Raw genomic sequence first — 14677 nt, 5'->3', positions numbered from 1 at the left:
ACCCTCTATCCAATCTGGTGAAAGTGAGTGAGGATGGAGTAGGTGGGGGGATGGAGTAAGCGGGGTGAAGCCTCCAAGAAGGGGTAGAACAGGGGCTGGGCCTTAAAGAAGGAGCAGGAAGGAAGTGGGACAAGGGTATTTGGGTTTGAGGTAGATCTTACATTGCGCTTAAATTGAAACAGTGATCTTGTGGTTAAAAAGGTTGGAGACCACTGTGTTAGTATATTAACCATTGTATTGCAGCAAAATTCTCTTGCATGAAATAAGACTATAGTGCCATCTACAGCTTCATCTTAAATTGGCCTTTTTTCACAGGAATACTACTTGAACGCATTTACATCTGGAGATGGTAGGAATGGTATGTACAGCAAATATCTTCATGGGTTGATAATAGTTTATTTTGAAACGTGAATAGCTATCTTTATGGCTGTCTGCCTGTAGTTTTCATATATATATATATATAATTTTAAATTGTTACAAAGAAAAAATGCTTAAACAAGGGATAATTATTAACAGGGCTTGACAAATGGTGGCGAAAACCGCTTGCCAGCCCCGTACTGCGCATGCACAAGAGCTGCAATGCGCATGCGCACGCCACGAATGAACAGAGCCCTGATTATCAAGATGCTTGACCCTCCACCCACCCATCCTGAAATCCACCAACTCTGCCCCTCCCCATGTGCCTCTTGCACAATGGGGCACTTCCTGTTCCTCCCCCTTCCACCCATCATTTGTGAAGTGCCATGAATCACCTGATTCCCGCTCCGCTCCTGCTCCTCCCTCTCCCTTCTAGAGCTTGAACAGCCACAAACAGCTGAGTTGCAGCGTTCCAGCTCTTCACCAGTATTTATGGTGAAGTGCTGGGAGGGAGGGCGAGGAGTAGGAAATTCAGGTCTCCAGAGCCCCAGTGCATGAGAGGCACGTGTGGGAGGGAGGCACACAGGGTCCCTTGGCTGCAGGTGGGAGTCCCAGTGGGTCGCATGTAGGCCTCAGGTTGTCTGCTACTGCTATATCTTGTGGTTCTTTGTGTTGTAAAAAGCTGAGACGTCCTATGATTTTTTCCCAGTGAGTTATGGTATCACTTATCTGTTGGGCACATAGAAGAAATTGTGAGAAGGCTCAGGAAGTCTGTCGGTGCTAAGGATGTTAAAGAGCTATTATTTGGCTAATTGTGTAGTCAATACAATTTGTATTGACTGCATGATTAGTTGATAAGAGGGCCACTTTGCAGAGCTATAGCAGGAATAACTCCCGAAGCTGTCTCGAACCAGGATTGAGCAGTCCAGAATTGCTGCATCTCTGCATTTTAAATGTAGTAAGAGCTGCTTGACTCTTACTTCATATAAAATGCAGAGCTACAGTATGGCTGGCTTATAGAGCCGGCATGAGCCATGACTGAGCTGTCCCAGATCGTGCAGGCTCCAGGTGCGCTGTGCCTCTGCATTTTAAATATAGTAAGAGCTGGACGGCTCTTACTACATTTAAAATGCAGAGATGCAGTGGTCCTGGAGCCGGAACAAGCTGGGACTGCTCAGTCATAAGAATATAAGAACGGCCGTTTTGGGCCAGACCAAAGGTCATCTAGCCCAGTATCCTTTCTTTCAACAGTGGCCAATGCCAGATGCCCCAGAGGGAGTGAACAGATTGGGGAATCTTCAAGCAATCCCTCTCCTATCACCCATTCCCAGCCTTTGAAAGAGGCTAGGGACATCATTCCTACCCATTCTAGCTCATAGCCATTGATGGGCCTAACCTCCTTTCTTGAACCCTGTTAAAGTCCTAGTTTTCACAACCTCCTCTGGCAAGGAGTTCCACAGGTTGACTGTGCACTGAGTGAAGAAAAACTTCCATTTGTTTCTTTTAAATCTGCTACCTATTAATTTCATTTGGTGACCCTTAGTTCTTATGTTGTGGGAATAAGTAAACAACTTTTCCTTATTCACTTTTTCCATGCCAGTCATGATTTTGTAGACCTGTGTCATATCCCTTAGTCTCCTCTTTTTCTAAGCTGAAAAGTCCCAGTCTTTTTAATCTCTCTTCATATGGGACCCTTTCCAAACCCCTAATCATTTTTGTGGCCCTTTTCTGAACCTTTTCCAATGCTGAGATGAGTCGACCACATCTATACGCACTATTCAAGATGTGGTACTATTCATGTGTGTACCATGGTTTTACATAAGGGCAATAAGATATTCTCTGTTTTATTCTCTATCCCTTTTTCAATTATTCCTAACATTCTATTTGCTTTTTTGACTGCCATTGCACATTTAGTGGGTGTTTTCAGAGAACTATCCACAACGACTCCAAGATCTCTCTCTTGAGTAGTAATAGCTAAATTAGTCCCCATTATATTATATGCATAGTTGGAATTATTTTTTTCAATATTTTTCTCTTACTGTGTTTTTTTAATGTGGGGTATACATTTAAGTTGGGCATCTATTATGGTGTCCTTGAAAAGTTTCCATGCAGCTTGCATGCTGGGACTTTACTTTTGCCATTGTACCTTTAAATTTATTTAACCTCATTTTTGTGTAGTTTCCCTTTCTGAAATTAATTGACACAGTACAGTGTTGGGTTGCTGAGGTGTTTTTCTCACTACAGGGATGTTAAATTTTATTACATTATGGTCACTATTTCCAAGGGATTCAATTATATTTACTCCTTGGACCAGATTCTGGGCTTCACTTAAAACTAAATCAAAAATTGACTCTCCCTTTGTGGGTTCCAGAACCAGCTGCTCCAAGAAGCTTGCACTGGGTCCCACAGCCCCTGTTTACGGCAGCCAGTGCTGGCCGCGAACAGGGGCTGCTTGGTGGCATCAGCTCCTATCCGTGGGAGGGAGGGAGAGGAGAGGAGAGAGTAGCTCAGCTTCCCCACTGGGAGCCCCGCAGACAGCCTCAGCCCACCACGAGCAGAGACTGCTTCGGAGCAGTTTCCCCTTCCCCTCTCCTCACTAATAGAGGCAGTGAAGGAGGGGCAGGTGGCGCCACAGAAACAGTGCTGGAGGAAACCATCTTTTAAGACAGCTTCCCCCAGCCCTGGCTCATTTTTCCCCTCCTTCTCCCCTTGATGTCTCTCATACAGAGGCAGCAAGAGGGGGCAAAGCAAGTAGTAGAGTACTCCACTCGACTACCCGATAAGCTTGTGTACTGGGTAGTCGAGTAGTCAACTACTGGTTTATATGCCTAGTTAGTGCATGAGTGGTTTAGCCTGCATCTTTACTGCAAAATGGGGGAGTTAAGAGCCCAAGTACAAGCAATGCAGGAGCTCTTGCCTATACATCCAGCCCCCAGCTAGCATGGCTAGAAAGTACCTTCAGACCCAAAGGAAAAGTTTTTGTGTAACTGGCAAGGGGTGAAGGGCGACACCTGAAGAAGAACCCAAATGAACTGCAGTGAAAGACATACCTGGAGCAAACCAGTTTTATTCTGATCTTTTATAAATGGTGAGTACATGACCAGGAAAAGCAAACGCTAATTATAATTCAGAAATAAGAGAAGAAAAGAATAATCTATTGCACTGTTGTGTTCACTGTAGGCTTCAACAAAAGGATAAGTTATGAAAGTCAAATAAATGTGTTGTACTCTGTTAGATTCCTAGATCTATTCAGAAATCCAAAAGAAGTCTGAGATTCTGAATTGTTTTCTCTTGGGGTAGATGTAACCCACCAATATTCAGTTGCAAACTTAGCATTTTGTCCTATGGGAAGTCACCATCTTCTCTTGTTTTTTCTGGCCTCAGTCAGAGTTGCAGCCAGCTCATTTGCTACATATCCTTGTATTGGCTTGCCATTGGAGCTGAGTGTTAGCAGCTGCTGCATGACGGGAGCCAGTGGTTGTTATCACTCACTTTGATTGCCCTCACTGAACATTCTAGAACTATACAGGTATTTGATGCTCTTGAGGTTATGGCTAGTCCTTTGATCCTGTTGAAGACTGCATTTTTAATGAGATTTTTCTTTTTCCTATCTCAGTGTTTTATACTTTAGTCCTGCACTGAAGACCTAATGCTGTGAATTCTGTCATTAGCACTGAAACACATTGCGATGTCACAGCACTTTCAGGGGGAAACAAAGCCCTTATTTAAATGCAAATAAATGTAATAATTAGCAAGCACAATAATACATTTTCAAAAGCTGATGAAAGTTGCATGGATTCCTGTTTGTCAATATGAAAGCTCTCCTGTTTATGATACTAAAAGTTAGAGCTCAGTGTTCCTGTGGCTTGTTAAGTGAGGGCACAGCTGGGTGAAAAAAAGGGTTGAATCAAGCTTGAGATTCTCAGGGGAAAGAACATGTGAAGTTTTATACTTATTTGCTCATCGCATTATATGTTGTTTGATTTATTAAGCCCACCATGACTTGGGATATTTTTATGGCTCGAGTTATGTGACTGCACCAGATGGCAGTCGGACACCTGGACTGTCTCGCACACAGGATGGGCTTTTGGTGACTGAAGTAGATCTAAACCTTTGCAGGCAAGTTGGTGACAAATGGAGTTTTAAGGTAAGTCCTTATTCTCTAAAGAAATATATCCAGTTCTCTAAGAAAAGTTTGCTAACTTTTAAATGACACTGAATGGATCTTACATGTTAGTTTTTGTGGAATTTAAGCTTTTACTATATGTGAAACCACAGAGGCCTTATGGTTAAGAAGATCACACTCAGAAGGTTTAGAAGTGGAGTGTTCACTTCCTTAGCCTGTAGACAGCCTGTAATTAAACATGAGAACTTCTTCCATTCACCTCTCACTCTGTTTCACTTTGGAAGTGAATTAAGTTAAATGGGAATTTAGGCCACTTTAATTCTAAGTGAAAGCATGCATTATTTTGGTTTGCCCATAGCTTTTGACAACAAGAAAGAAGTAGGAAGTAGTTTAATTTTTGTCATTTGATGGAGATAAATCTTTCTACTTGTAAACAGCTAGAGGTGATCTGACATTTCGGGATGGTGGGCATAACCTTATTCCCCACCCAGAAAACACCTGACAGTACAGTGGAGTCCAGATTATCCGTCCTTCAGTAATCCGACACTCCGCTTTATCCGACCCTGCAGCTCCCGGGGACAAAGCGATGCTGGCAGGAGAGGCATCAGCGGCTCCTGGGCGCGGGGCGAGAGAATGGCCCCGCTCGCTTCCCTGTCACTCTCCTGGAGCCGCTGATGCCTGCAGCTCCCTGGGACGAAGCGGCGCCGGCAGGAGCAGCATCAGCGGCTCCAGGAGAGTGACAGGGCAGCACGTGGGGCCCAGGCGCCTGGGAGCTGCAGGGAGAGAAGGGGCCAGGGCTAGGCAGGGATGGGGCCAGGCTACAGTAGAGTCCCTATCATCCAACATATTCGGTAATCCAACCACCTGTTGGTCCCGTTTAGGTCGGATAATAGGGACTCTACTGTAATTAGATATCCCCTGTTCCAAGATCTGCTGTTGCATCCAGTGGCAATGGATAAGCACAGTAACTGTATGTTTCTGCTAAAATTATCATCAGTAAAATTAACCATTCTCATCATTACATTTTAGAGTTCACTATTGCTATGAAAGGAGCAAATTAACTCCCTTCAAAGCTAATGTTTCAGGCTGCTTGCACACTCAAGAAAACAACAACACCATGTCACATTTAGAAGATTTTGCTCTTAAAAGTGACTGTAAAAAGAGCAACATGGAATTTGTGTTTTATATGGCTATGTTACTCTCTTTCACTGTAACTACCAGCCCTAAAATGTCTGCCTATCTGAAAGTCAGAATGGGTCTTCTCTTACACATCATCACCAGATGATTATGCTACCATAATGGGAGCTATTTAAGTTCCTATATAGAAACAGATTCTAAATGCTAAAATGACATCTATGCAAACCCATTGAAACAGTTGGGTTTTGAGCTGTTACTGGGAGCATCCTGGGAAGACTTCTTTCTTGTATAGTTCCATTGCCTTCATTGGGTGTACATTGGTGTGTCTGGGAGTACATGTGTGACCAAGACAGTGTCACCTTTACATAGTCACTTTGCAGCATAAAACTACATTTTAATTCTTTTTTTTAAATGAGAGTTTAGCTTTTGCAAGAGACTGACTGCTTGTTATGGCATTGATAATTTTTTAAGATTGATGGAATTAACACTTTACTATTTTTGGCATTCACTATTTTTAAAAAAGTTACGTAAATCAGTATTTTCTCTTGAAAATTCCTTCAACTGTAACCTTCTCTGTCAATGGGGACAGGACCATACCTACCCATACACAAAATACACAGCTGCATGGAGCACCACAAAATTTGGAGAACCAAATTGCCCCATATTTCAGAGTATTCTGTGTAGCTGTGTGATGCCTATGGGCTCAAGCAGCCCTCAGCCCCATTTCCCCTCCCCCCTGTCTATGCCGGGGTTCTGGCAGCTCCCAGCCGTCCCTCTAGGGCCAGAAGAGGACACTCCTGAGAGGGAGTGTATCTGTATCAGTATCTACCAACTCATGTTTTATTAATCCGGTATTTGAGGGTTCTGTCCAGGAAACAAATTGAGAAAATACCGGACATATAAAATGTCCAGTATTTTCTAATTAGGTAAGTTTTATTATTATTAGGAGTATCAGTACATAGTTGTGAACTTCCTGGCTGGTAGGCACGCTCACACTGCGTGAGTGTGTCTACCAGCCAGGCAGTATTAACTACGTGAGGCGGTGCGGGAGGAATTCCCCGGGGCCGGACTCACTTGTGCTTTGCTGGGATCGTGTGCAGGATCTGTTTGAACCTGGGTCAGTCCTGCTCCCTGCTGGCCGATTCTCTTCCTCCCCTCCCCTCCCCTCCCTTCAGCCAGCCCTGCTCCCCCTAACCTCTTCCTGGCCAGCCCTGCTTACCACCGGCTGGTTCTTCCCCCCACCTCCTCCTGATCTCCCCCGGCCAGTTCTGCTGTCCCCAATCTCCCCCCTCTGCCTCCCCTTGGCCAGCCCTGCTTCCTGATCTCCCCCGGCCAGCCCCGCTGCTCCTGACACCACCACCCCCCCATCTCCCCTGGCCAGCCTTGCTTCTCGCTGGCCAGTTCTCTCCCCCCCACCACCCCGATCTCCCCCGGCCAGCTCCACTGCCCCGACCCACTCCCCCAGCCAGCCCTGCTTCCTGTCGGTTGGTGTCCCCTCCCATCTCCCCGTCCCTCCCCCACTTCACGCCGGCCGGTTTCTCTCTCCCCCCTCCCAGCCAGCTCCGGTCCCCTCCCAGCTGGTCCCTCCTCCCCACTGAGATCAGGTGTGTCTGGTATTTTTTTTAAGCCATCTGGTAACCCTATATATAGAGTGAGTTGGTAGATACTGAGATATACTCCCTTTCACGAGTGTTCTCTTTTTTTAAAGTTCAAATATGGTAACCCTAGCTCTGGTGGCTTCCATCCTCATCCACTGGCTTCCCCCTCAGGGCTCAATACCAAACCCAGCTCACGAAGTGATGTTTGTAGGAGTGCAGCACTCACAGAGCAGGGGGCAGCTACATAACAAGTGGCTGGAGAGAAGTGGCATTTTCCCCTTAAAAGTGCTGCTTCTTTCTGGCCAACGGTGTGGCCACCCTCTGCTCCTTCAGACCACACTTCTCTCCTGGTTCTGCTCCTGCTTTGCCAACTATCCCGGACTGGGTGGACTAGACACTATTGCAATAAATAGTGTTCAGTCCGGGAGAGTTAGCAATCCGTTTCCTCACAGCTGCAGCCCTCTCCTCCCCTTCTTGTGTGGAGCAGCTATTCAGGGGTTGGAGTGCTGGGCTGCATTGGGAGGAGAAGAGCAGCTACTGGAAAGTTACTGAAATAGGCTACAACTCTGCTTTTCTTTTCCAGATGACTGGTAGATACGAGATGTATGCAGAGGAACTCATGAAGGCTGTCCAGCCTAACTTTATACCCAATATTATTAAAGAGTAATAACTATGTTGATGTCCTCTGGTAGGCGATCTCTCATACTAAGCATCTCCTTCAAAAAACAAAAGTGATTTATGTATGTTAGTCTGCAAAATTTGCCATCTTCTACTGTCTTACAGTTGATACTGAAACTTGGCAAATACAGGTGCAATGACTGCCAGTAAAAAGTTGTTATATATTTTGATAAAGCAGCAATTTAGGGAACCTGCTTTACTGCAAAATCATGAACAAATGATAGAGAGCTGCCTGAGGAACTCACCTGGCCAGATTTAGTTTAAATTCTGAAATGTACATTAAATTGTATGGATGGGTCTAGACTGGCAAGATTTTGCGCAAAAGCAAATACTTTTGCGCAAAAACTTGCCAGCTGTCTACACTGGCCACTTGAATTTGTGCAAGAACACTGATGTTCTAATGTAAGAATTCAATGCTTCTTGTGCAAATACTTTGATGCTCCCGCTTAGGGATAAACCCTCTTGCACAAGAATAATTGCGCAAGAGGGCCAGTGTCGACAGGCACCTTAATTTTTTGCACAAGAAAGCCCAATGGCTAAAATGGCCATCGGAGCTTTCTTGCGCAAAAGCGCGTCTATACTGGGCACGGATGCTTTTGCGCAAATCTAGACATCCGTGCCAATCTCGACGCTCTTTTGCGGAAATACTTTTAACGGAAAAACTTTTCCATTAAAAGTATTTCCGCAAAATCATGCCAGTCTAGACACAGCCCAGAAGTGTTGGCAAAAGGTGATACAGCATGAAGAAACCCATCTGGTCTTGAGGAAATACTAGTGCACTTTCCTTACATGCTTTGTTTCAGTGGGATAAAAATGTCAACACTTGGTGTGTCTAAACTTCCCCCTTAGCTCGAATAAAGCTATGCAATTTGCAAATTGGGTAGCTTATTTCAAGTTAATTTTGAAATAGCTTATTTCGTAATAATTTCAAAATAAACCACTATACCAAAATACCCCTTAATCATCATGGAACAATGTTTACAGGGGTGTCAGAATAGAGCACCTGTTATTTCAAAAGAGATTTTGAAATAACGGGCGTGTTGTCAAGACACAGAATAACTATTTCGGGTTAATGGAAGTATCTTGAAATAGGGTTACTGTGTAGATGTACACTTAGAGGGTTTGTTTGGGACCTTCTGACACATGTAGTCTCTTTTTCTTTGGATGCATAATCAGTCATAGAGTATCAGGAATGCAAGCATTGACTCTGGTACTTCCCAAAAGGAAGCACTAGTAATGTAACATTGTTAAAAGTGGCTGACTGTCCTCGCTGTCACATAGATGTAATTTGTAAAATCATGTTTCTGAAAAGTCAGAAATGGCTCTAAATAAAAACTGCCATCAACTATTCTTAGCTTCAGAGTAATATTTGTGGTTAAGTGTGTGCTGATTCAAAATGGCATGTGGTTACTGTATGTCAATTTGTGTGTCTTGCTGGGGGTAGTTGTGTAAATTTCTCCAGGCTGGGAATGAGGAGGGTGGCTGCAGTGAAAGGGTGTATGTGTTTATTATTGTGTAAGCTGGTTGTGTATGGGCATGTTGTGCTTGATTTTGGTGGATGTGGCAGTTGAGCCAGGTAATCCAGTATCTGCATAGTTTCCTTAATACAGGCAGTCCCCGACTTAACTTACGAACGGGGTTTTCTCGCCCTGGAGCTCGAAGGCAGCGGTCAGCCACCTCGACCTCCGGGGCGAGAAAAGCTGCTCCCGGTGCCCCTGGTCTGCTGGGGACCGTCTCCAGCAGACCAGGGGCACCGCGAGCAAAGCCACAGCCGCGTCCCGCGCTTCTGAGGCTTTGCCAGAAGCGCGGGACCCCGCCGAGGCTGCGGCTTTGCTCGCGGTGTCCCTGGTCTGCTGGAGACGGTCCCCAGCAGACCAGGGGCACCGCGAGCAAAGCCGCAGCCGTGGCGGGGTCCCGCGCTTCTGAGGCTTTGCTCTGGCAAAGCCTCAGAAGCGCGGGACCCCGCTGCGGCTGCGGCTTTGCTCCCGGTGCCCCTGGTCTGCTGGGGACCATCTCCAGTAGACCAGGGGCACCGGGAGCAAAGCTGCAGCGGGTCCCGCGCCAGAGCAAAGCCTCAGAGGCGAGGCACCCCGCCGCTGCGGCTTTGCTCCCCGTGTCCCTGGTCTGCTGGGGGGGGGGACGCAGCTAGTGTGCCCCCCCCCCAGCAGACCAGGCTTTTATTGTGGACCCTGGGGCAGAGCAGCTGGGGTGCTGCCGGTTGGTCCCGCAGCGCCGCTCTGGGCACTACTGGAGCAACCCAGCAGCACCCCAGCTGCTCTGCCCCAGGTGTCCCCAAGTCAGCCGTTGCTGAAACTGACCAGCGGCTGACTACAGGAAGCCCGAGGCACAGTTGCTCTGCCCCAGGCTTCCTGGAATCAGTGGCTGATCAGTTTCAGCAGCAGCTGACTTGGGGTTCTTAAGTTGAATCTGTATGTAAGTCAGAACTGGCGGTCAGTTTCAGCAGCGGCTGAATCTGGACGCCAGTTCCGACTTACATACAGATTCAACTTAAGAACAAACCTACAGTCCCTATCTTGTACGTAACCCGGGGACTGCCTGTACAAACAATGAAATTATTGCATGCAAATTAGCTGTAGAGTAAGGTTGATTGGTCATGTTACCTCTGATACCACAATGGTCTAGAACTCTGGCATAGCAAAGATAGATGCATATCTTACAATAGCTGTACACCACACAGTTGTAATACGTAAAGTCAAAATGTCTGAGAACTTAAAAATCTGGATAGTAATAGACCATGAAATCCAGTAATGATTGAACCTGCTGATACTCTAACAGAGCTCTGAAGCCACGTTTAGATCTCTTTCCATTGCTTCACGCTGACTCGACATTTTAGGCTTCAGCGTGTAATTCCTAGAATCTTTCCATATGCACGTTGCCACACTTCATATTTCCACTTGTGAACCTTGTACCTCTTAGGTTATTTATCTTGCTGGGCAGATAGTGTCTTTAGCATTGCTGTTGAACCATCTGACTTCTTAGAGCAGGGATGCCTAACATATGGCACATAATCCTACACAGCACACCAAGCATTCAGAAGGTCCGCAGAGGGGCCCAGGCTGTCAGCCACAGTGTCAGCTGAAATTTTATTAAAATATGTTAGAATCTGTTTGGCCCACACAAGGTTATGCTTAGCTTTATGTGGCTCTCCTATGTAATAAAGCTGGGCACGACTACCTTGGAGAACTGGTGTATCTAAATTTGTGGTTAGAAATTGAAGTGCATGTCCCACATACTAGTTTTACAGGGGAAGATACAAAAGAAAAAGTTCTGACCAAAGTTTTCAAAACGAAAGTTATTTTGGTACCTAAATATGGATTTAAAAGCCTAATTTTGGCAACCATTTTTAAGTCTTGGCATCTGTCTTGTGAAGAAAGATTTAAAATGCAATGTGTATGGTTTGATTTGTCTTATACCCAAAATCCATTTAATCTTCATCATTGAAAAACCTTCAAAGGATAAAAAGACTCAGTCTGTAACTTTAAAAACAATGAGTAGTTTAGTGACACCTAAGGTGTCACTTTGAAGGATAAGTAATTGTTTAAAGTGAGTCAAGAGTCTTAAACTATATATTATAGAATAAAAATAAGAAAAAGAATAAGACTTCCCAATGAAAAATATGTAAAGGTAGAATTTTCTTACAGGAATTAGTGGAAGTTCCCATGTTTGGGATACTTACAATAAGTTAACAGCCTCCAGTCCGGTTACTGTCCCACTTGAAATACAGCCATTGCATGATCCATGGATATAACAAATGAGATAGTGGAATTCATCATCACATGCAGGAGCAGATCATGTGAAGTGATTGGGGAAGGCGGGTGTCAGCAGAGAGAAGGAAATGTAATATTTTTTTAAGATTTGTTTGTGCCATGCGTTGGGTCTGTCTGCTCATGTTTACTTTCCTGTCTCTCTGAGCCACAGCCCTATTAAACTCTTAATCCAAGGAACATGAGAAAGCAAGGTACCCTAGTTCAGTGGCAAAACAAATGGCCTAAAATGCTTCTCAGCAGCAGGAATAGTTCTCTCTTCTCTCTCTCACGTACTGTCTGAGAGGCTTTTTTGCCTATCTTGTTATCTCTGTGTAAGCCACAACCTTCAACTGAGATTTGGCCATATTTATTTCTTATACAATTTAATTCTAGAGACTGGGATTTTTTTTCAGTCTGTTAGTTTGTATTATAAAGAATTTAATACAAACCACCTAGAACAAGATACTGGCCACAAACATGATGTGACTTACTAGTTGGCAACCACTGGGGCACTGCTGTAGTACCCAATAATGGTGCTAGTGACCCAGAGGCTTTTAAGGAATCTCCAAAAGCCCAGCATTCCATTGCAAGATGGAATTAGAAGCAGCAGCCAAACTGGTGCAGCAGTTCCAATTTTTGTGGTTTCTTTCTAACATTGCAGTGAAATTGGTGTGGGTTGGACCAGTGAGCTAAAGACATCTACCAGAGTTGCACTTGTCTAGGATACCCGATGGTTGTGTGATGCCTTAGACAACTGTTATGTGTGGATAGTAATGTTACATAGATGGTTTGAGTTTGGAATGTAACCACATTTGCTTTCCTTTTTTGTTTACCTAGTATAGTTGGATGGAGTGGTGTGTCTGGGAAATGTGAAAGGAATACAAACCTAAATCCTACTGACAGCATACCTACAGCTGAAGTAAATGTCTCTTTAAGAGTTTCAAAATGGCAGTTTCAGCTAATTACGACATTTAAAAAAATCTCTTTTAAAAATCTTCACACATTTTTGCTTAATAAACTGGTCAACAAATACAGCTGCTGCACTACACTCTAGGGTTAACAATAACACCTTTATTGAGAATGGCTTGATTACAGACAAAATATATTTATGTAAAAAATTTCTCTGAATGTAAAATATCCCTTTCTTTGCCATGGACAATATGAATAAAACAAGGTATAATACAGATACAGTCTTAAAGCAGAAAAAAATTCTTTATTTTTGCTCACTTAAAACTTTAGGTTAAGAAAGAAGTTATTTGTGCCTACTCAATATCAACTCCACTCAAAATATGGCCTTCGCCTCCTCTCTCATTTTCCATGGCAGCTTTCATTTGTTTTCCCCTGTTCTCTTTTGTCACCTTGTTAGCTATAATTTAATCTTTAAATTCCATTTAACTTTATAAAACTCAGCCACGCAAATACTTAACCCAAAAGTAGTAAAAATGATTACACACACACACACATATATATATATATATATATATATGTGGTTTCATCATTTACATTAGGTATTCTCACAAGACAAGATTACATTTTGCATTTGTAGTGAATACATGCACAGTCTAATCTCAAATTGGTTCAAAACCAGAATCAGAACATCAGAATCAAATATAGTCCAGCTCAAACCAGCTGGAAGAATTTTCAACAAATCCCTTTCAGAAAATAAATTCCATCATGATGAAATTATATTGGAGTTGTGTGAAAAGAAAAATATTATCTGAATGTAGTTAGTAACACAGTTAGAAATCCGCCCCCACTGAAACATAATGCACAAATGGACTTGGACATACAATACTCTTAATGGCCAGCTGGCAGCTTAGTTTTGTAAGCATTATAAGAAAAAAAAACATTACAGGTTTTGGCCACAGGGTCTTGCAGCAATTGTTATGGAACTGCCGATACTTTTGTCAGCCAATTACTTGTAATACTTATATTCTAATTCCCACTTATCTTCACATGCAGCGGGTAATTCCCTGCATCCCAGCCATACCTGCTGTAATTGAGTTATGACTGAAGACGTTTTTCCATCAAACTCATGTTTTCAGATTTTGCATTTGTCAAAGGCAACTGCATTTCTACTCCCCTGCCATTGTATTTCAGGCACTGACGAAAGGAACACTCCAACAGAACACATCCTATCAAGTACTTTTTGAGCACTCTCCAGTTTGTTACCCACCTAGATTAGAAAATACTTTTCTTTACAATTGCTGTCCTTTATATTGCTAAATACTCCCTGTATACAGTATTCACCAAAAAGTATGCCTTTTATTTACTACCTGCACCATCAAAGACACCTTAGTTTAGGAAATGGGTTTAGAAGTACCCCTCTGCTGATTGTCTAGGTACAAAACATACAGGCTGTGTCTACATTGGCATCCCTTTCTGGAAAAGGGATGCTAATGAGACACATCGCAATTGCAAATTCCGCGGGGGATTTAAGTATCCTCCGCGGCATTTGCATTTACATGGCTGCCTCTTTTTTCCGGCTTGGGGATAAGCCGGAGAAAAGCGCCAGTCTAGACGCGATTCTCCGGAAAATAAGCCCTTTTCCGGAGGATCTCTTATTCCTACTTGGAATAGGAATAAGAGATCCTCCGGAAAAGGGCTTATTTTCCGGAGAATCCCGTCTAGACTGGCGCTTTTCTCTGGCTTATCTCCAAGCCGGAAAAAAGCAGCAGCCATGTAAATGTAAATGCCGTGGGGGATATTTAAATCCCCCGCGGAATTTGCAATTGCGATGTGTCTCATTAGCATCCCTTTTCCGGAAAGGGATGCCAATGTAGACACAGCCACAGCATTATAGAGCTTACATCAACAGCAACTTTTTTGTTTTTAAAATCATTTAGAATTTCTAGGTAAGCTCCAAACAGTTATTATTTAGAGTAGACCAGATTTTGGGTCAAAAATATTTGCTAGTGTGTCTTTAAATTAAATGTACATTATCTGAATCTTCAGCTCAAAAGGCTAAATATAAAATCAAATATCTTTATTTAAAGTCAGAAAGCCAATTTAAA

General features: G+C 43.7%; 1 protein-coding gene across 3 annotated transcripts in view; it reads left to right on the top strand.

Annotated features, from left to right (window-relative positions):
* Positions 1 to 9246, top strand: part of UPB1 (beta-ureidopropionase 1) — a 62542-nt gene extending 53296 nt beyond the window's left edge. For 2 of the 3 annotated variants that reach the window (XM_075897988.1, XM_075897989.1), the window contains 3 exons: positions 316 to 358; positions 4350 to 4504; positions 7802 to 9246. In XM_075897988.1, coding sequence (XP_075754103.1) covers positions 316 to 358; positions 4350 to 4504; positions 7802 to 7885 — 282 coding nt within the window. In that variant the 3' untranslated portion in view covers positions 7886 to 9246. The other variant, XM_075897990.1, reaches the window with a different exon arrangement.
* The last annotated feature ends 5431 nt before the right edge of the window (positions 9247 to 14677 follow it).

This window comes from Pelodiscus sinensis, chromosome 15 (assembly GCF_049634645.1).
Source record: "Pelodiscus sinensis isolate JC-2024 chromosome 15, ASM4963464v1, whole genome shotgun sequence".
NCBI lineage: Eukaryota > Metazoa > Chordata > Testudines > Trionychidae > Pelodiscus > Pelodiscus sinensis.
This window is presented reverse-complemented; position numbering and strand designations above follow the sequence as displayed.